The sequence below is a fragment of the Acinonyx jubatus genome, chromosome X (assembly GCF_027475565.1).
Source record: "Acinonyx jubatus isolate Ajub_Pintada_27869175 chromosome X, VMU_Ajub_asm_v1.0, whole genome shotgun sequence".
Classification (NCBI taxonomy): domain Eukaryota; kingdom Metazoa; phylum Chordata; class Mammalia; order Carnivora; family Felidae; genus Acinonyx; species Acinonyx jubatus.
The window spans coordinates 20523586-20545546 of record NC_069389.1 but is presented as its reverse complement, the minus strand read 5'-3'; the positions used below and the strand labels follow the sequence as shown (position 1 = coordinate 20545546).

The following is a 21961-nucleotide window of genomic DNA, read 5'->3' as shown; positions in this document are numbered from 1 at the left end:
GCCTGGCACTGCTGATGATACAGAAGTGCAGGAGGCACCTGGGCATCTGATGACCCCAAGGAGCCACCATCACAATCCTGGAATGCCCACACCTGAATTTCTGTCATGTGATAAAAAATGAAAGAGTCAGAGTGAATTAAATGTTTACTCTGGTTAAGCTACCATTACTTTTGGTTTCCGTTTTGCTAAACACAGTGTAACTCCGAGTTGTTATGGATTGAATTGGGTCCCTAAAAAGATATGTTGAAGTCGTAAACCCCAGTACCTGTGAAAATGGCCTTATTTGGAAATAGGGTCTTGGCACAGAATATCAAATTAAGGTGAGATCACACTGGATTAGCGCAGTCCCTAAACCTATAGGATTGGCGTTTGTTACAGGAAGAAGCAAAGAGAAACACGCCAGGAGAAGATGGCCACGTGACTACGGAAGCACAGACTGCACTGTCGCGCCTATAGGCCCAGACCAACGAACACCAAGGATTCCTAGAAGCTAGAGGAGGCAAGGAATGATTCTTCCCTACCGATTTCAGGGGGGGGGAAAGCCCAGCTGACACTTGGATTTCCGACTTCTAGTTAGCTTCCAGAGCTCTGAAACAATAAATTTCTCTTGTTTTAAGCCACCTACTTTGAGGTACTTTAATACAGCGGCCCTAGGAAACTAATACACTACTAATGGAGTCGTACACACAGGTCTAAATAAACCACTTGGAAAACCCGGGAAAGCACGGCTTGGCAATTGCGTGTACAAAAAAAAAAAAAAAAAATTACGTGTTTAGTATAGGGAATGATGAAAAGGAATTGACACTGTGAATATGGATGCCAAGAGAGTCAAGGCAACCTTAAATTGACTTCATAGATATTTACTACCTAGAAAAGTCAGTAGCAGCAGGTTTATTGTGCTCCATACTAGTGCTAGTGACAGCAATTGAAGGGCTGGGATACAAACTCTAGACTAGGGTAATTATTGTGAAAGCAGAGCACTAGAGAAATGGTTGAAGACCTAGGAAAATTGGACCGAGGAGAAGGCTCAGGAAGAGAGCTACCTTCAAATATCTAAAAAGTTCTCAAAGCAGGTAGAGCTGGTGCTGGGCAAGTGCTTATCAAACACAGGAAGAGAGGAAAGGACCAGCGTAGCCTTACGCAGTACCACTCAGCTGAACTAGGACCAACAGAGCCACAGAACACAAATTTAGGCCAAACGTAAGATCTGTCTAGCAAATGAAAATAAAATAAACTTGAAAGTATATTGAAAAAAGCAACCCAAATGTGCACGGATAGATGAATAGATAAACACACAGTGGTATATCTATTTAACAGACTATTATTTGGCCATAAAAAAGAATGAAGTACTGACACAGGTTACAACACAGGTGAACCTCGGAAACATGCTAGGTGAAAGAAGCTAGACACCGAAGGTCACGTATTATATGACTCCATGTATATGAAATATCCAGAATAGGTAGATCTAGAGAGACGTAAAGCAGATTAGTGGTTCCGAGAGACTGGAAGAAGGGAAGAAATGGGGTAAACTGCTTACATGGTACAGGGTTTTCTTTTAGGGTGATGAAAACATTTTGGAACTAGATAGAAATGGTGGTCTTACAACATTTATGAGTGTACTAAATGCCAATGCATTATTCACTTTAAAATGGTTAATTCTGTTATGTGAATTTCACCTTGATGAAAAAAATATATTGAAAAAGAAGGCTAGCATCTGCTTCATGGTAAGAGAAGCTGTAGGTAGAATTTAGTGAACTCTGCATCAGCAAACATGTAGATCAAAATCACAACGGACAAGTCCAAAGACTCTTCATGGTAAAAATCCATGTTCTCCTAGAGTGTAACCGAGGACTAGGTATAGATGTTTAAGACTTTTTTTTTATCAGAGCTGTAAGGTTCTCTTCCTACAGAACTCATAAGTACTGCCCTAAGAGACCACAGTTATTTTCATGCTTTCTTTTTATGCAGAAATAAGACACTGTTTCAGGTAGCCTGGCAACATTCTCACTGTCCCTAATCTACTTATCAAATCAACAATTTGTTCAATCTCAGCCATTTTGAAACTGTAACACACAATGGCTGCAAGTTCATTATTACCCTTCTTCTCCTTTGAAGGCCAGAGCCCTGTGTGGTATACACTTTCCATTATAAAAGATCTTCACAATTTTACAACTGAGGATAACGTGAGAAACACTAAAGATATCTTGAAGTAGAACCAGAAGTTATTCTACTGCTTTCCTTGTAAGTGGCCTTCAAGAAATTTAGTTGGTAAACAACTGAATAGAGGGATCTACCACAATGCCTTACACCAGGGGTTGTGCACCTTTCCCAGTGATTTCTGTCACGGCCTAGGGAATCACATTTAGATGCCTTCTCATCTCCACATCAAGAAGAGAAATGTTTGTGAGTAAAAGTTTAATTTAGTTTGAAATCTTAGCTCTATACTGCAAACCAAACAAAACAAGCTAAACCTCTGGTTTTGGTGAATTACATGATACAGAATTCCCTGTGGGTTCGTCTCACAGCCAGACAGATTTGGCCGTCTTAAGAAGTCAAAACCATGTCCTTGAAATAAAAACATATTAAAATATTTACTCTCGAACTTGGCAAAGTCTTGTCTCTACCTCCAGTGTGAAAGAGGGTTCTTTTGACTTAGGAACTTTTGTATATATCGAGGTTTTCAGTCCTGTATTTATGTGGACTTTCTATGTAACAGAAAATACTCAGAGAATATATTTTTAAATTTTTAAAAATATTTATTTATTTTTGGGAGAGCACAAGCAGGGGAGGGGCAGAGAGAGGGGGACAGAGGATCTGAAATGGGCTCTGCACTGACAGACTAATAGTAATGAGCCCGATGTGGGGTTCAAACTCAGACACTGTGAGACCATGACCTTAGACAAAGTTGGACACTCAACTGACTGAGCCACGCAGGAGCCCCGAGAATGTATTTTTAATAATCAGCAATTTGGATACTGTTAAATTCTTATCAACGTAAAAAAAAAAAACTTCAGTGATTTTTTTTTCCCCTAAAGTTATCTGAGAAGAGAGATACATCTAAAACCCTGAGAACAGGGCACTTGGATAGCTCAGTCAGTTGGGCTACTGACTTTGGTTCAGGTCATGATCTTGCGGTTCGTGAGTTCGAGTCCCCCTGGTAATAGGAGTCAGAAGAAGAGCCAGGTTTCATACCAAGTCAATCCTGTAAAGTACTCAAGCCAAATGCAACCCAGGACCAAATGAGAGTAGATTTATTATGTAGGGACTAGACTGGCTTTCCCATCAAAGCTGAACAACGTATTTAAAGCCCCTACCTAGTCCAACATCACAAAACTCTGGTGTTTCTGTCCAGATATTTACAAATGCCTATTTTTGACCACAGATATCAATTTTATATAATCTACATAATGTGAAACTAGCTTTATAAATAAGGAAATGTCCTGTTAATTGTTCTGTCCCTAGCCCTAAGCAGAGTGCGTAGGATGTAACAGGTATTCAATAAATGATTATTTTTTAAGTGTTTATTTTTGAGAGAGAAAGAGAGAGAAAGACAGAGAGACAGAGAGTATGCAAGTGAGCAGGGGAGGGGCAGAGAGAGATGGAGACAGAGGATCCCAAGCAAGCTCTGTGCTGTCAGCACAGAGCCTGATGTAGGACTCGAACTCATGAACCGTGAGATCATCACCTGAGCTGAAATCAAGAGCTGGATGCTTAACCAACTGAACCACCCAGGTACCCCTCAATAAATAATTATTAAATGAAAGTAATGTATGATTGAGACACAGCACCCTAGAACTAAAGGATCAGATAAGCATAATCCTGCAAAATGGCCACTTTAGAAAACCCTAGAGTAAGTACAATGATCCTGTCCATTCTACCACTGATTTTGGAGCTTCTTTGGAACGGTCTCTGGAAAGATACAGCTTTTTCCTTTTACTAGGAAAGCCCAGGAACCTCATAAAGAGAATTAAGAAATGCTCAACTCATCACTAGCAACTCCAAATGGAATGCCTAAGAGTGGGCTCGGGCTCAGGCCCACTGTCAAGGTCCGTCCCTGTGAGGAGCAGCTACAGAGGGTATCACCAACCAGGATGTGCTGAACTTCCAGGTATCCCAAAGGGTCATGTTCTGAGCAGGAATATGACCCATGCAATATGACCCTATGCCAGGAAAGGTCCTCCCTGGCAAGAGTAGCTGATAACCATGGTAAATGCCTGCCTAAAATGTTACCACTTTAAGGTCAAGGATATGAAGGGGGAAAAAAAGTACTTCAAAATGCCTGTGTTGGCTCATTCATTTTTAAAAAAGATACTACATGAGAAATGATAACCTAACTATCAATAACATCATCGTTAACTGGAAGGTTACCAATCTACTAGCTATCTGTTCTCCTTTTACTTTCTCTCACCAAGAATGGAATCATAAAATCAGCTGACTTTCTAAGAAGTAATTCAATTTTCATTGAACTTGACTTGATGAGCTAGCTGTTTAAAAGGTCTCAAAGGCAACAATGGTTCACGAAGCAAGGCGATTCCTCTGGAGTCTACAAGTGGAGTGATGAGTCACACTACATATATACTTTTTTTTCTCTTCCTGCAGCTGCTAATCCAAGTGCTGGGTGGGACGAGACCGACTTAGCACAACAGCTAATTCTCACTATGTGTTCCATAGTTTTGTTAAAAAATTATATTCTACTTTGCTAATTATCAAAGATATACAAAATAAGGCAAGGAACAGTTATACTTACCAAATTAAAAATAATGACAACACCCGAATGCTACAAAGGCAGTGGTGAAATTGGTACACTCATCAAGTCACTGGCTACCATTTAAATTGGGATAACCCATTAGGAAAGCAGTGTGGCAAAATGAATCATGACCATATTGTATTTAGGTGCTTTGATATACACTGTCGGTAAGAATTTGTCCTCAAAAAACATTTCAAATAACAACAAAAATAACCTAAGTAGGAAAAGAGTTATCACAATTTTCTAATACAGAGCGTGAAGGTAGCCTAAAATGCCCAACAGGAGAAATGGTTGCATTTGGTTTTGGTACTGAAAATGATGCAGCAACACAGACAGAGGCTTGACAAAAGATAAACATGATACAAAATCCTATTTTCATTATGACTGAAAGCATGTAAAAAAAAAAAAAACATTAACGGCAATGCAAAAGAACAAGGCGGCATACAATGGTAGTAGCCATTTGTAGTTACTGACTTCTCGCCAAATTTTGTGAAGTGATCTGTTACCTTAAAATTAAAAGCCATGAGAACTTTAAAATATTTTCCTAAAACTACCCTTTGTATCAACTCTTTTCAGTGAAAAGATCTGAAGTTAAGACTTGATTACAGAATTCTGTTTCTGTGTTAAAAAAAAAAAAAGTAGTAGTAGTAACAGGTTCCCTATTCCCACTTTCTTCTCACCAAAATCCTTACAAATCCTCAGGCCAAATTTGGAAAGTGAGGCACATTACAGTCCTGTATTGGTGAGGTTGACTGCACATTATCACATTACAGGTTCTCAGACAATCTGCAATAAGCTTGTTTAACTCTGGCTAGCCCAGAGTTTGCTAGATGTACCTGATCACGAAACCCTCTCTGCAAGGAAGACCTTCAAATATTCCTTTCCCTACAGTTTGTGAAATGCCACTTGGATTGCTGATGCTCCAAGGGGGCAACAGAAGGAAAGCATCCTCATTATGAGCTGTTTCCAGACTATGTGCTCCTTACTTGGGAATCACAAATGATAGCCGACCTCCTCCCTCAGGTGTACGTACTGAGGTAGAGAAAGAGCTGGAGAGCTGCTCATCTACTGTGTCCCTTAAAAACAACGGAATCCCGCACAAATGCAATGAACCCTGAAGGGCGCAGGTGTGGGAGGTTTTGTGGCCATTACAAAAGGGGTTCAGACCTAATCCAAAGAGAACGACGGTTTCTGCAAAAGCAGTTTCTTCTGTGTAATTATGAAGTGGCAACCAAGGAAATCAGAGTGATTCCTATGAGAACTAGTCAGTTTCTCTTTTAGATATAAATATAGTCTTGTTCATGAGGTGAAAAAAATCAAGCATTTATCTCTTTGAAGTCGGAATTTTTAAAAATACATGCGTGTGGTAGTAGGGTGTCTTCAGAGAGCAAATAGCACACATGTGCCCTCCCAGAGCAGGCGAACACAGACCCCCAACCCGTCTACACAGCTCTTTAGCATCACGTGACTGTTACCTCTGGCCGAAGCGTAGCTTTCATGCAGACTTGGCAAAGAGGCCCATTTCGGGAGAACTGAAGGGGAAGGCGCCGAGTTCGATTTCGACACGCTGGCTCCTCACACATCAACCAGCCCTGGAGAGCGGAAAAGAGAACACTGGAGTCTTATCACCACCGTCAAACAAATGCATGTAAAAACCTCCTTCGTCATCAAGACAGATTCCTTTCGCTCAAACCTTCCTTAGAGGTTCTGAAATAGTTCCTTACCTTTCTTCCCTGGCATGTCGCTTAGACCTATGCCCCAACCTTAACAGTTAGGAAACGCGTCAAGTTTAAAAAACAAAAAAAAAAAAATCCCGGGAAATATTCTTCCCTTCTTCTTAATATCTACCCCCGATGCATGCTTACAGCAAAGCCTCCCAGTAAAAGCTTACATGATGACACACAGAATGCAAACTGATGGGCCTTTTGGGCACTAGTAAAGACTGTTACCAAAGGAAAGAGTATACCATGTAGAAATGAATGACTTTCCCAACAGCGGACTGACCACTGGCTACTGGCTTAAATGCTGTGTTCAGCTTCCTTCTCTGTAAAGTAGGTCCAACAACAGTGCCTAGACGTACTTTACAAGTTGTCATGATGTAATACACTTAGCATGCTGAGAGCTGTACCTGGCATCAAAGAAACACTAAAAGTAAGCAATTATTTAAAATTAAAGCAGGGGCGCCTGGGTGGCGCAGTCGGTTAAGCGTCCGACTTCAGCCAGGTCACGATCTCGCGGTCTGGGAGTTTGAGCCCCGCGTCGGGCTCTGGGCTGATGGCTCAGAGCCTGGAGCCTGTTTCCGATTCTGTGTCTCCCTCTCTCTCTGCCCCTCCCCCGTTCAAGCTCTGTCTCTCTCTGTCCCAAAAATAAATAAACGTTGAAAAAAAAATTTAAAATTAAAGCAGATTCTTCTACACACATTCTCTGGAGACATAAAACTGGCTGCAATGTTTTCAAGGACAATCTCAACTGAACACTCTTTCCCAGGGGTCTGAATTAGTCATTGCCCATTGCACTGGGCTTTAGACTTTCTTCTCAATTTCCTTCTTCAGTTACCCTCTCCTGCTGCCCTTGTTCGAATTTTTTCCTAGAAGTGTGGCAACAACACGCCTGTTATCTTAAAGTAGTATCGTGATTGCTAGAAAACATATCTGTTGAATGAGGGAGACAAAACCGCACAAGGGGGAGGAGCAAAGTTCAGGTGCTCTTAGGAAGGGCCCCAGGATCTGTGGCTTTAGTGCTCAGTGTGTTGGGCATAGGAAGGCTAAGCAAGGCAGGCTGAAGGGCTGCGGTATAAAGGTGAACAGGCGCATTCCCTTGTGGCGTGGTGTTCCCACCGAGGCAGCGGCAAATTGGGACCCGACTGTCTTTGCACCTTGGAGTATTTGGAGAGGCACAACTTTTGAGACGGTCTTGAAGAGTGAGTAGAAGTTTGGTAGGTGGAGAAAGCAGGAAAGGCCACTGAGGCAGAAGGAACAACATGTGGAAAAGAATGAAGGCCAGAGAGCTATGAGTGATGTGATGAAGAAAACAATCAATGACATGTTTAACCCCGTTCCCCATTTCTAGAATCAGCAATGGTCTTTCCCCCCCTAGATAAGAGCAGTATACACACAAATGTTGCTTAATTACATCGGGGACCTTCACCTGCCACTTAACAGTGCCACATGGCTTTAGTCCAAACCTGCAGGATGTCCCCACTCATTGTTGTGCCGTGTGACCTCATTCCTGAGAATAGGTTCTTCTTGGAAGAAACTACAACCAGACTCAAGAGAGAGCACCCAAAATCAGTTCAGTTCCAGTTATGGGTTTTACAGCCAAAGAAAGTATACTCTAGAATATTTTGAGTGAAAGAAAATGTACTACCTTTGAAGATGATAAAATTCATCTAGTCAATACATTCATAAGGAACTTCATTCCTATCTTCAATCAATACGCCGAACTATTTTAATATTTAAACTCTTCAGACAGAGGATCTCAAGGAGTCCTTATAAAACCTTTAATATGTGTCCAAAATTACATTAAATATTAGTATAGGGAGTAGCCAAAGAAGCACCAGGTAGAGAGTTTCAGGAAATGACAACCTAAATAAGAAAGCGAGGTTCACACACACAAAGATGAAAAGCAACTCAGTATGGTTTGGCTTTAAGAACTAAGTTGTACGGTACCAACCATAAATGCCCAACAACACGGAAAAGGGATGGAGTCGTGTGGATCCTACCTATCTGAGACAAACTACTACCATGCTTCTGAGTCACAGGCAACTATTTGTTCTAAATCTTAGGGCCTATACTAGGGCCTATAGCTATACTTTCTGGATTTGAGGCCACATTTTAATATTTCTGAAACTCAGGTGCATTGACAAATGACATGTACATTGAATGACATATTTACGTTTCCTTTAAAAACACTGTGAAGTCAAGAGTGTAGTGCACAATCGATGGCCCCTCAGAATTAAGGAAAGCAGACACTTTGGTTTGTTGAGCTTGTCCTGGGCGTGGGGGACACAGAAGGAGGTAAGTGGTGCCGACAGCAGCAGGTATTAAATTCTAAATGAAGCCTATAAATACTAACGGCGAGACCAGCTGTTTCCCAAAGTACCTGTTTAGGCACATTAATAAAGGAAACAGTAGAATTCAAGCAGACCACGTATGAAAAATGCAGGACTCGACTAGTCCTTTATCGTTCGTTTGGCTTTGCTACATTATAGTTGCTGTCCGAGGCTTTATACGCTTTGGAATAGGTACCAGCTAATAATGCCAACCACAGTTGTGAACACAATTTTAGAAAAGCAAGCAGACAGGAAACAACGATCATGTTTTGAGACAATAAGTTACTAATTATTGGCATAGAACCTGGAAGTTAAAATTACTCTTTAATTTTTAAAAGATACCATTCAAAAAGCTCAAGTTCTCGTCAGATGTTTTAGAAACTTGATTCCATCAATTTGCTAGAACTTCATGACTCACTAGAAAGCTGCCAACCAGGGAGATGCTAAATTGTCACCTCACCTGTTTCTAAAGCAAACACCAAACTCTATCTCTGACACAGTTACTAACTAAATGTCCTTCCAAATCATATAGAAAACAGATAATATAATTTGTCTAGACTTCCTACCAGTTATAATTAACATTAAAGAGGTCTTTTCTTCTTTGTCACCTCTCTATTCAGTACTTATTTGGGTTTGTTTGTACTTACTATCTGTTAATCTCCCTTTACAAATGACAACAATAACTAGTGCTATTATGCATGGAAATTACACATGCTGATAACTGTGTGAAGGGAACTAGGGCTGCAAAACAATATTAGGAGCCTGTAACTCTTGATTCTTCTTGTTTTATTTTGATAATTAAGCTTCTGGTCATGGTTTATTTTAAACAAAACTCTTCTGTGGGGGAAATAGACCTTAATCATATTCAATACATGCTTTGCTTCCATTTGACTTTGTCAAGTACATTTTGGTTAACCCTTTGTTCCCCCAGCAAATATTAATGGACTACGCTGTATCTACCTTGAAAGAAACATCTGTGTTGTTAAAATTAAGGAGGCCGAGCCTTTGAAAATATTCTATGATGGGGCCAGTCTTAGTTACAAGATTTCATATTGAATTATGCCCTTAATGGGTGATAAAAAACAAAGCAAAGCAAATGCAAGTAACTAGCATTGAATAAATTCACTTTGAAGCATCGCACACAAACATAAAACTGAGCTTATTTTCATTTCCCATGATGGGAAAAAACTTACAGCCCAAAGTTACATTGCCAAGTCAACGGCCAAAAAATTTAACGAAGCATACTCCTTTGTAAGTGCAACCTATAAAAAGGGCTGGTTTTTATGAAAATCCCCAGAACCACCCTAAGGAAGCCTGCCAACAAAATATGTCATTTTATTATGCAATGCCACATGTAAATGCCAAACTGTCACAACCAACACGAATAAGGTCATTAAGTTTTCAGATGCCTACTTTAACCACATTTATAAGTAGGGGGTTCAAAAGAGGTGAAGCCAGCGTGTCCAACAGCAAAATAAACCTTTACCAAAATACGCAAAGATCTGTCACCTGTTACTTTAGTTTCAGCATCACTAATTCCTTGAAATCATTGTGTACGAAACTGTGTCAAATGCTGATTGGTTCTGATTGCTAAATTATATTTCTGAGGTCTCAACTAAAATGGTTTCTGTCTGCACATGCTAAAAAGGGATCGATTTCCACTTGTAACTGAGGCGTTCCTGGTAGCTGCACCTTAAACACAAACTTATTCACTTGTGTACATTTGTATTTTTAGAAGGATGCACACAGAGAAATCATCCAGACCTGTATAGGTAGCACAGAGGAGGCGCTCAAAAAAAAAAAGTCTGAATAAATGAATGAACAGAAGCAATAAAATAATACACAGGAGCAAACATCTAGAAAATAATAAGGGCTTAAAATTCCCAGGAGAAAGAAAAATGCACCGTTCTCATACCTTTGAATCAAATATATGGTGGGTCCTTCTCCTCCCTCTTCCAATGAGTCACCAAATCTGTCCAACTGGCCTTGCAATCCCATTGTCGTCAACTCCGCCAAAGCCCAGACCTCAAGGTCGATCTACTCTAATAGCCTCCTACCTGGTTTCCCCAACTCCACTCTCTCCCACATCCAGTGTAAAGACTTGCCCAGCGTAGCTTCCCAAGGGCCCTCCACTCCCTCCCCTCCAGTGGTAAGCCTTCCATAGAGAAGGTATGCTTTGGTCTGGCTTTCAAGTTCTTCCAGGCTCATCCCATCTCCCTTTCTCACATTCCCTTACCCAAACCCTTCGCCCCACTGAATTGGTTTACTCACCGCCCCCACCACATTTTGCCTACTACCAACTCCTTGCCTTGGCTTAAGCTATAGAATCTCTGCCTAAAATGGCCATTCCTTGAGCATTACTTCCACTCTTCTGTGAAACTTCCCCACCATCCAGAAACTTCTCCCTCTATCCTGGTGCCACTGAGCATACAATGCTCTGTACTGTCCCTGAACAATCTTATTTTACTTCCCTAACTGGAAACTCAGGCCCAGGGGATGACCCACTGTGGATCTGGTAGTGTCCTCCCCTTTGGGCAAAGGTTCACACTCAATGAAGAATACAGAAATGAAATTATGAAAAAGTGCACTTGAACACAGCTTCTCCCCTCCCAGTTATTATGGGGTAATTTTACATAAGTCACTGAACTTTCCTCTGAGCCTCCGTTTCCTCATCTACAAAACACAAGGCAATAATATTTACTCTATTAGAGTTGTTCAGAGCTCACAACAATGTTCATTAAATGTAAGCTATCATTATTACCCTCCACACGCCTCCACTACTGGGGAACATTAGTGCTGGGCTACAGGGGGCAATGCACTGGTGAAGACGCATTATTCCAAGCAGGGAAGATTCTGGTCGGTTTCCACCTGGTGTTACCAAAAATAGAGAGCAACGATGATGGATAACTGGTTAGATTAGGTGGAGGTGCTTTTCAATGTGATCGCAAAATAACAGAACTGTGCAGTCAATGCAAGCGAACTTTCCAGGTCTTTCCTGGCAAAACTGTACTAGATTTGAAGTTGTAGATGGCAGAATGGATGGTGAGGGAAGAGGAAAGCGTCTCTGCTTTATTTCAGGATTCAGAGATTTTCAAGACACAACACCCCCCAGTACTGCACTGACGTATGATTTAGTTGAAGTTGTCACGGCTCTCCAGGAGTGCAGGAACAGCAGCCAGGAAACGTGCTCTTCCACAGTTCATCATATCATTACTATTTTCCTGTAACAGCCATTAACTGCTCCTCTACCCGAACTCTACACACTTTGAGAACCAGATCCGCTTTTCACCCAAAACCATTTATAAATGTTCTGGGGCTCCCTTGCAGTCACTTTTTTCTGTCACAGAATTATCCCCAGTATAAAATGGGTCTTACAGACAGTGCACAGTATGGGCCCACAGCTGCTTTTCAAGAATGACATGTTGTGATTTGGGATTTCCAGAAATATCAAAAAACAAATTGCTTTCTGACCCACATTTGCACCCAAAACTGGGAGAAAATTTTCCTAAGATCTCCAGGGGAAGTTTTAACAGGAACATAATTTTGCTTTTAAAGTTAAATCTTCTACACTGCAGCATGCTGGCCTGTCAAAGAGTGATTATTAAGTCTCAGAGAGGTGCCATGGTAGGAGATGAAAGAGCAAATCAGGAAAAATACATATATAAACTATTCACTGAAGTTAATACAAAAATATTTTTAACAAAATTATCCAACAAAACAGAGGTGGAAAGTGCCTTGTCAATGGAAAACTTTTAAATATTACCAAAATTGATTTTTAAAGTAAGATATCTCTTTAAATGAACAGTCACATGTCATTTCATCCAAGTTATTTGAAACTTATTGATCTTATCATTTGTGTGAAGACCAGACTCTGCCATCAGTTTGCTGAAAGGATAATGGAGCACTCCCAAACTGTTATGATAGGTTAGATGCAAACAGTGGTCCTCATTTAAACACACAGAATAGCACCACAAGTGCACAAATTCCAACCTCAGCAATTGTATATTACATGATAAATTAGCAAGTTGCTCTGCTTTGCCTCACATCAAATCCAATACCACAGCCTTGTTATTTTAATTTGCAATCAGAGGTTGAGCATCAGAAGATGTCCCTGAGGTACATTAAAGAGCCCCATGCAAGCCATCTTCTCCCGCTATACTGTGAGCAGAGAAAGCCAACAATTACCAGCAATTTTATTTTACCACTGTAGGACAATACTAGAACAGTTAAAATTGTCTCCATGCAAGCAACCAGGGAAAATATACTTAAAATGATTTTATAAGGAAAATTACACGGGGGGGGGGGGGGAGTTCAATGGAAGACATGTATCTTTCTGTGTGGACAGCTAAAACCTCTCTTAGTATATTCAAGCCTATTCTCTAAAATACTCTCCCTATTCATCCAACTCAAAAGCAAGCTACATTCGTAGGCTATAATAGGTCACAACTAAGTACACAGTACCTTGCTTCAGGAATAATTCTGCTTTGTCTGTCAACTGTCAACAAAGCACAAAGAGCTCATGCGACCCAGCCATGTACTGTGGATGTTAGAGATCTAACAAAATACAAATAGTAAGAATACAACATTTCCAGGCTGCCCTGCTTTCACTTTATATGAGAAACTGAAAGCATTTTCCTCTCCACGTTCCATTAATCTCTACTGTATTAGAAATCTTTGCATAAGACTTTTTTTCCCCTCCCTATGTGAAGCTACAAGTGACTTGGGGATGTAATATTCCAACTCCGACGAATGTCCGACTTTCCACCATGAATGGTTATAGATGGATGTGTCAGTTAAGGAATACAGACATTTCAATAAGGAAAAGGGAGAGAGAGAGAGAATCGAGTGGAATGAGACGGTAAAATGGCTACTCTGTTGCTTATATTAATATTATAGTGACGGAGCCTCTAAGAAATATTGCTCATTACTTGCACGTCCACCCCTGACTCTCAAGTCTTCAATAATGACAAAAAATCACCTTTGCTATGAACACACACTAACAAATAAAACCTCAAAAGCAAGTTCAAGCCTTAGTTTCATCAGTACATACACAGAAAAAAAAAAAAAAAAAAAAAGACTGGAAGGAACTACCCAAAAATGTCATCGTAGGTTGTCTGTAGTTTTTCTTCTGTTTCTGTAGTTTCTGAATTTTCTACAGCAAGCACATACTGCGTTTATAATTAGAAAGCTGTTATTAATGAAGGAAGAGAAGTTTTGCCAAGAGCATTCAATATAATCAAATCACTAATACATGTGAAAAATATTTTGAACTGTCTCATGTGCTTGGCTGTTACCAAGATGAATTCTCAGGGAACGTGCTTATGAGAATTAAAAAAAAAAAAAAAAAAAAAAAGCTCATGAAAAAATGTTTTTTGTTTTTGTTTTTTTTTTTTTACTAATTCAGAAATTTTAAAAAGAGGTCAATTTAAGCACATAAGCAGTTCCCAAGTAGAAAGTGGCAGGGCATGGATTAGTAGTAGTAGAATCATTTATGAAACTAAGCCACTCACTAAAATGCACACAGCCTTCCATGGATTATCATCCGAATACTTTTTGTTATGATGTTAGATCTCTGAAGGTAGGTTATAAATCCGTTTTAAACAGAGGTGCTTTGTTCCCCACACCCCCTCCACTGCCTTTATTCAATGTACATACAATATCTAGGATAGGAATCAAATTTAAAAAAATTCAAACAGGTGGGCATGCCTAGAACCTTATTATCAGCAGAGTGTCTCTTTGCTGAAGTCTAGCGAAAAGTAATTTTTATTGTTTGTTTGTTAGCAGTCTAGTAATTTATTGGTATGGTTTAATGTGATATGCCTCTGGGTACTGAACAACAAATGTTAAAACTGAACTATCTAGGCAAGAGCCTCAAAGGGCATCTGAAAATCAGAATGGAGTTCAAACCATCACCAGGCAATGTTTGTTCATTTAACTTTAATTATTTTCTCCTTGAGAATGGTACTAATGAAACTGAATATCTTCCATGGTTTCGAAGGGCCGTTTGAATAGTCTGTAAACAGAACTAAGGGTAGACAAGAGATCTGGCCGAGCCAGGGGGTTGCTAGGTGATGTAGAATGTAAACCCACAAACTTGTTAAGGTTTGCTTTCCTTTCATGCCACTTTCACACACTCTCAAAAGTTTTGAGAACTGATTTTTCAGGTGGCCATTAAAAAAAGAAGAGATCCCCTGCCTTCGAAATTCACTCCCCCCAGATGCTCTGGCAGATCCAGAAGAGATAAAATCCATTTGACCTTTGGCTGTAACCTGGGAAACTTTTGGTTTTCCCTAAATGTAAGACCACACATTTTCTAGATGCCCATAATTTAAGAAACAAATCCACAAAGATTGATTTTTGAACTTCAAAAAGACATTTCTAATCTTCATTTTTTAGTCAACTATGAATAAAATTAAGATTTCCCTCCAGAAGAAAAACTGTGATCACAGCTTAGCACAGATTATCATCAGGACAAACCTTTCAGTTTGGCCACTCGCTTGAGTCTCTGGCCTACACCAAGTCTGACTGCCTGTGAGGGGGTCCCTCCCGCCCCTCCCCCAGCTCCTTTCTAAGTAGCTGATCAGAGATTGTCCAGTAAGAGCACTTTATTAGATCATCAGCCAGAGGGGTTCACAAGTACCGAGAGCAATGGGCTCAAATGCGGCACATCAGTTTTAATAGACCAGGGGCTACTAGTAAACTGCAGATACTGCTGAGAACTTTCCTTGCACTGAACCCTTGAAAAAGCACCGTCTCTCCAGCTTAAATGCAGCTGCCTCTTTCAATGCCGCAAATGGGTAAATTTGACAAAAAAGCCACCATTAAGACTACATGAAAGGCTCAAGACAACATCCTTTCAATGCTTTGTACTTCAGTAATCAGATGTACTTACTCACCCCCTCCCCCAAACCCGATCAAGAACTATTTCTGAATGGTAGGAAATAATTCCACTTTGTACATCTTTTAGTTAATCAAGACTTTCTATTCAGCAATTTGACCTTTTGTTCAAAACAGGATTATCAGTTTTTTCGCCAGTTACCAAGGGCGACTCGCATGGTGAACATAATTGCAATAATTTGCAAAACACCATGGCAACCCACATTACAACTAGGTAAATACTGGGCTTTTGTGCTACATTGTTATTTTCAGAGATGCTGAAGTCAAAGAACGAATGACAAATGAACACAAAATTTATATTTGCTTTGTCTCAAAAGAGAAGAAAATTGATAACAAGAATTGGGGGGAAACCGACTACAGCTGTAATTTCTAACTTGATTAATTAGGATGGTAACAGTCCTTAACAGTATATTCAACAAACAGCCCTGACTTCGTCTCTCCACCCACCTCTCTCTATACCACTACCCCTCTCCCCCCCACCCAGACAAATTTTTTCAGCTTGGAGAACAAACATCCCCCATTTGCTCTTTTCTTCAACTTAATGGAATCCTTAATTGCAGAATATTGTTCTCCTGCTCTTCACGGCACTGAAAACGGAGAGAAAAGAGGAGAGGGCCAGGGCAGACAGGGAGCTACAGTCATTTGGTTCCTGCCTCTTTTGGACACCCCAGGCCCAATGATGAGACGGCATTTTTCTGGTATCAGCTGCTGTTTTGAGGCAGACAATAAAGTCAAAACTATTTAGCGTTGCAGAAAAGCCACTTCTTTCCTTTTGGCAGTACAAGGTAAGTCTACATGCCGAGATGAAGTTTCATAATGTAAATGCCAAAAACAGAAGATGCGAAACTAACAATTTTAAAAACCGTACATTTTTCCTGTAAATAAAGTATTAACTGTGGTTCTGTCCAAAAAGCTGTTGAAATGCATGCTTGCTATTTGAGGAAGATACTCAACAATATTACCAGTGTGCTGAAAACCACTTTATACGCAGAGCCCAATTCATGAAACAAGCTAAAAATACAAACTGAGCACTACGAAATTAATACAAAAATCAAAATCATATTTTTAGTAGATAAACATGGTCTCACAAATAGTATGTTAATCTTTTCCGTAATAAATGTGATGATTGGAAAAGTTCTATCAGAATTGTTTTTACCCAGGTACGACTGGCAGGTTCTACTGCATGGTAAAGGAGCGTTTTTTTTGTGTGTGTTTTTTGTTTTTTCCTAAGAGGAACAAATTCTGTTGTAATGCCCAGCTTTTCGAAATTATCAAAATTGACTTTCCCATGTAAAATGGAATATTTTGGGAAGAGAAAAAAAAAAAACACACACACAGAAAGCGCTTGTGGAAGTTTTACACTGCCGAGATCTCAAAGAATAAGAAGCTCCAAATGCTCCCGCAACACAGCCCAGCCTGCCTTCCTTCATCTGCCTCACGACAAGGCAGAGCGGAAGGACTCTCTGAAGTGATCTGCATATTTCCCCTAACTTTTGAAAAATCAAATGAACCTGATCCTCTAATGGGTCCATTCTTATTTTGTCAGGGCTGAAAATTCCCAGGCAGACCTCTAAGATTCAGCCTGGAGAAATCACGATGTAACATTCTTCAGAATATGCCTCCAAAATTACAGATGCTGTGATTTCTCCCGAGGAGTGGAAATCAAAAGAATGTGACACATTAACTCCTTCTCAGTCAGTGACAACTTCTTTACATTTGGAAAATATATTTTATTTTCTGGTTTAGTTCATTCTGAATTTACCATACCTGTACTAAGCGCATTCCTATCAAAAGTCTAAATGTTAAGAGGAAATATATCCTTTAATGCCAAATGATAAAGGGTTGAACAAGCCTTCGGTACTTTTTGATCAAACAGAACTGATGATAGATCATAAAGTGGGCCTAAAATCCCCATGACACTTGAACTTCTTTAAGAAACCCTTATATATAAATGAAATATTTTGTAATCTAGCTGGAATTTCTTCACATGAAACATTTTACCCAGTATATTGTTCCCTTCCCTCCCCAACCTTCTGTGGCTTCGGTTCGTTTTTGTTTTTTTTTTCCTTTTCTTTTTTTATTCCCTTTTCTCTCTGTCTCTGTCTCTTCTTTTTTTTTTTTCCCCCGACTGGATAAGACACTTGACTTCTATTTGTGAAATGCACCATCCTATAATCCATTCAAGTCCCTATAATGCCAATAAAGTGCCCAAACCCCGCAATGCAGGCAAATTGCACGGCATCTCTAAGTCCATGCCCGTGGCCGATGCAGAATGAAAGCTGGCACTCCACATGAAAGCCACCTGCTACCGCTGCCCTGGAAACCTTCTAGCTCTACAATTCTCAGCTCTGACTGCATATTGGATTTACCAGGGGAGCATTACAACACAGGCTGCTGGGCACCACCCCAGGGTTTCCAATTCAGCAGGTCTCCGGATAAGGCCCAAGAATTTGAGTGTCTAACAAGCTCCCAGGTGATACTGCCGCTGGCAGTCTGGGGACCATGCTTTGAAAACCACCATTCTCAGGTACAGAATGGGCATCGGGAATTTAAAAAGCGATTCTAATGTGCAGTCATGGCTGAGATCCAATGTCCATATTATTCTCCTTCTCTCTTGTTCAAAGACAACTACTGGCTGTTATCTTCTGAAGAATGAATTTTATACACAGAACTGTACCTTAAAAACTTGTCTCTCAACTTTTCTCCTTCAATATTTATTCTTTCTTTAGACTCTGTTGATATGACTTTCTCTTCTACTCTTTCCAAGTTCTCCATACACCATCTGAATTAGCAAAGCCTCAAACCTGACTTAATTCTACTGAAAGATCTGACCAACTCTACTTGGTTGACATCACACAGGCAGCGGAGTTAACACTCTCCTTTTAAAGAAACCAATAAACAAGAAATCTTACTCTAGCAATAACAAGAGTCCCTACAAAAGTAACAGAATTTCAGGAGTGGTGAAAACAGGGTCTATGAAAGAAAACACAACTACATTTTTGACTTTGGTAAATACTATGAAATAATATATTTGAACTCTAAGTATCAAAGTTGGAAGGGACTTTAGAGCTCTAGTCTGATCCTTCATACTCTATCGGAGAAAATGAGGCCCAGGAAAAAGTGAATTCCTTGCACACTGTCACAGCAATTGGCTGTAGGGCCACCTGGGTCTCTGAGATTCTAGCCCAGTACCCTTTACTCTCTACACCTATTCTGCTTAACACAGGACTCAGGAGCTATATGTGCTTCCTGAATACTTGGATATGTGGCTAGTCCAAATTGAGATGTGGTGCCAGGGTAAAAGATAAAGCCAATTCCAAAGACAGTTGAAAAAGGCAATATAAAATATTTTTAACATTCATTATATATTAAAACAATGTTTTGGATATAATGGGTTAAGTAAACGTTTTTTTTTGTTATATCATGAACTCTCTCCGCTTTTTAAAAATTTATTAAGTAATTTCTATTAAGCAATCTCTACATCCAACCCGGGGCTTGAACTCATGACCCCGAGATCAAGAATCCCATGCTGTACTGAGCCAGCCCCTCTCCCCTTCTTTTTAAAAACACAAGTAGAAATTTATCATATATACTCTTCTTAAACTTGTTTCACTTAAAAGTGGAGGAAATTACACTTTGTAAGTACATATAGACCTACAAGGTTCTTTTAATTAGCTGTGCAGAATTCTGTATGATCGTAATAACTCAATGAATCCTCTTCTGATCAACAATTAGGTTGTTTTCAGTCTTTCACTATTACCAGCAACACTGCAAAGAATATCTTTGTACGTGACCTTTGACAATACCCGCAAGTAACTGTACATCTATAAGGAGACATACCCAAATTGGAACTGATGAGTCAAATGGCACATTCATGTCAAATATTGATAGGCCTTGCCAAATTGTGGTCAGAAGAGGCCATACCAGTTTTCACGCCCACCAACAGTGTATGCCAGTATTCCTTTCCTCACACCCTCACCTATATGACCTACTATTTAATTTTTGGATCTTTGTCATTCTGATAGGTGAAAAATGGTATTCATTTGGGCTTCTGTACTTAAGAGTAAGCTTGGGTATCTTTACTTGGGTGTATAAGTCATTTACATTTCTTTTTCTATGAGCTGCCTGTTCCTCTCCTTTACCTATTTTTATACTAGGCTGTTGGTCTTCTTCTCATTGATTTGCAAGAGCACTTTACATGTAAGGGAAATTAGTTAGGCCTTTGTTACATGGGTTGCAAACATTTTCCCCAGTTCATCATTTCTCTTTTGGCTTTACAGTAGGTTATCTGTGTGTGTACGTGTATAATTTTTGCCCTGCAGAAATTTTTATTAATTTGTAGTCAAATTTATCGATATTTTCTCTTCTTGAATTCCAAACTATGTTGTTTCAAAAAGTCTTCCCAACTCTAAGATCATTAAAAACATCACTTTTACGTTTTCACTTTTTTTTTTTTTAAAGATTTTACGTGGAGCTCGAACTCACAACCCTAAGATCAAAAGCCACACACTCCACTGACTGAACCAGCCAGGCACCCCTAAAGTTTCATTTTTTTTTTATGTTTTCATTTTAATTCCAATTGGTTAACGTAATGTTATATTAGTTTTAGGTGTACAACACAGTGATTCAACACCTCCATATATCACCCGGTATTCATCACAAGTACACTCCAGAATCCCCATCACTCCACCCTCTCCCCTCTGGTAACCATCACTTTGTTCTTTATAATGAAGAGCCTGTTTTTCAGCTTGTGTCTCTCTCCTTTTTCCTCTTTGCTTGTTTTTGTTTCTTAAATGCCACATGAGTGAAATCATATGGCATTTTGTCTTTGACTTATTTCACTTCAATTATACTCTCTAAGCTCCAACCATGTTATCGCAAATGGCAAGATTTCATTCTTTTTCATGGTGAATAATATTCTATTGTATATATACCACATCCTCTTTATCCATTCATCAATCAATAGACACACTTGGGCTGCTTCCATATCTTGGCTATCGTAAACAAGGATGCTATAAAAATGGAGGTGCATGTATCCCTTTGAATTAGTGTTCTTGTATTCTTTGGATAAATACCTAGGCCTCTGATTGCTGGATCATAGTGTGGTTCTACTTTTAACTTTTTGAGGAACCTCCATACTGTTTTCCACATTGGCTGCACCAGTTTGCATTCCCACCAATAGTGCCTTTCCTCCACATCTTTGCCAACACCTGTTGTTTCTCGTGTTAATTGATTTTAGCCATTGTGACAGGTGAGGTTCTATCTCCTTGTGGTTTTTATTTGCATTTTCCTGATGGTGAGCGATGATAAACATCTTCTTATGTGTCTGTGTGTCATCTGAAGTCTTCTTTGGATAAATGCCTGTTCATGTTAGTTTCAATTTCTAAGTTTTTGACCCATTTAGAATTTATCTTAGTATAAGGAGCAAGAAATTCAACTGTATTTTTGTCCCCAGGTGACTATTCCCTACTGATACGAACCGCCCCTTTATAAAATACTCAGGGCAACTCTTTATATACTGAACTTCCTATATTGGCTCCATCAAAATAAGGAAAGCACTCCCCAAAACTTTAATAACTGGCAGTAAGTCATGTTATTTGTAGGAACTTTCCTGTGACTTGTTTAAAAACTAAGGAAGCTTTAAATTTGTGGATAAACTTAGAGGAGAACAGTCCCAGCCTAGAATATAACATACTTTTCCATTTACCAAGTCTTCTCATAAGTCCTTCAGTTAACATTTAAACGTTTATTTATATAGATATGGTATTTATTTCTTTTGTTATATTTTCTAACTGGTGGATGTTAGTGTAGATCAAAACTATTGATTTTTTAATATTAATTTTGTAACTAGTGACCTTATTAAATTCTTTTTATCTGTGGGAGTTTTTTGGTTGATCTCACTGAGATTTCTGGGTTTACAGGGATCTGTAAATAATGATCATTTCCCTCTTCCTCTTCCAATTTTTATGTATTACTTGTCTTGTCTAATTACACTAGCTACTACTGTCAAAACCTGGTGTTTACCAACATTTTCACTGAGCTACCTCTAGCATCAGATTTCCCAAGAATATAGGCCTATAGATCTAAGAACTAAACCACCAAAGGATCTCTACAAGTGGAAAAAAAGTAATTGTATTAAAATCACTACGAGGGGGTAGTGATTAAAATCGCTACAGGTGAAAAAAATAGAATCAGTACAGATCTATGGCTCAGAATGCCTAAAATCAACTTTGGGGCTGAATTTAATTTAAGGGTATTAAATGGCT

At 39.5% G+C, this 21961-nt stretch overlaps 1 protein-coding gene across 2 annotated transcripts in view; it reads right to left on the bottom strand.

Moving 5' to 3' along the window:
* The window catches only part of POLA1 (DNA polymerase alpha 1, catalytic subunit), a 290976-nt gene that overhangs the window by 92604 nt on the left and 176411 nt on the right, over positions 1–21961 (bottom strand). For both annotated transcript variants that reach the window (XM_015085029.3, XM_027054650.2), the window contains exon 35: positions 6223–6339. In XM_015085029.3, coding sequence (XP_014940515.2) covers positions 6223–6339 — 117 coding nt within the window. The remainder of the gene's footprint in view (positions 1–6222; positions 6340–21961) is intronic.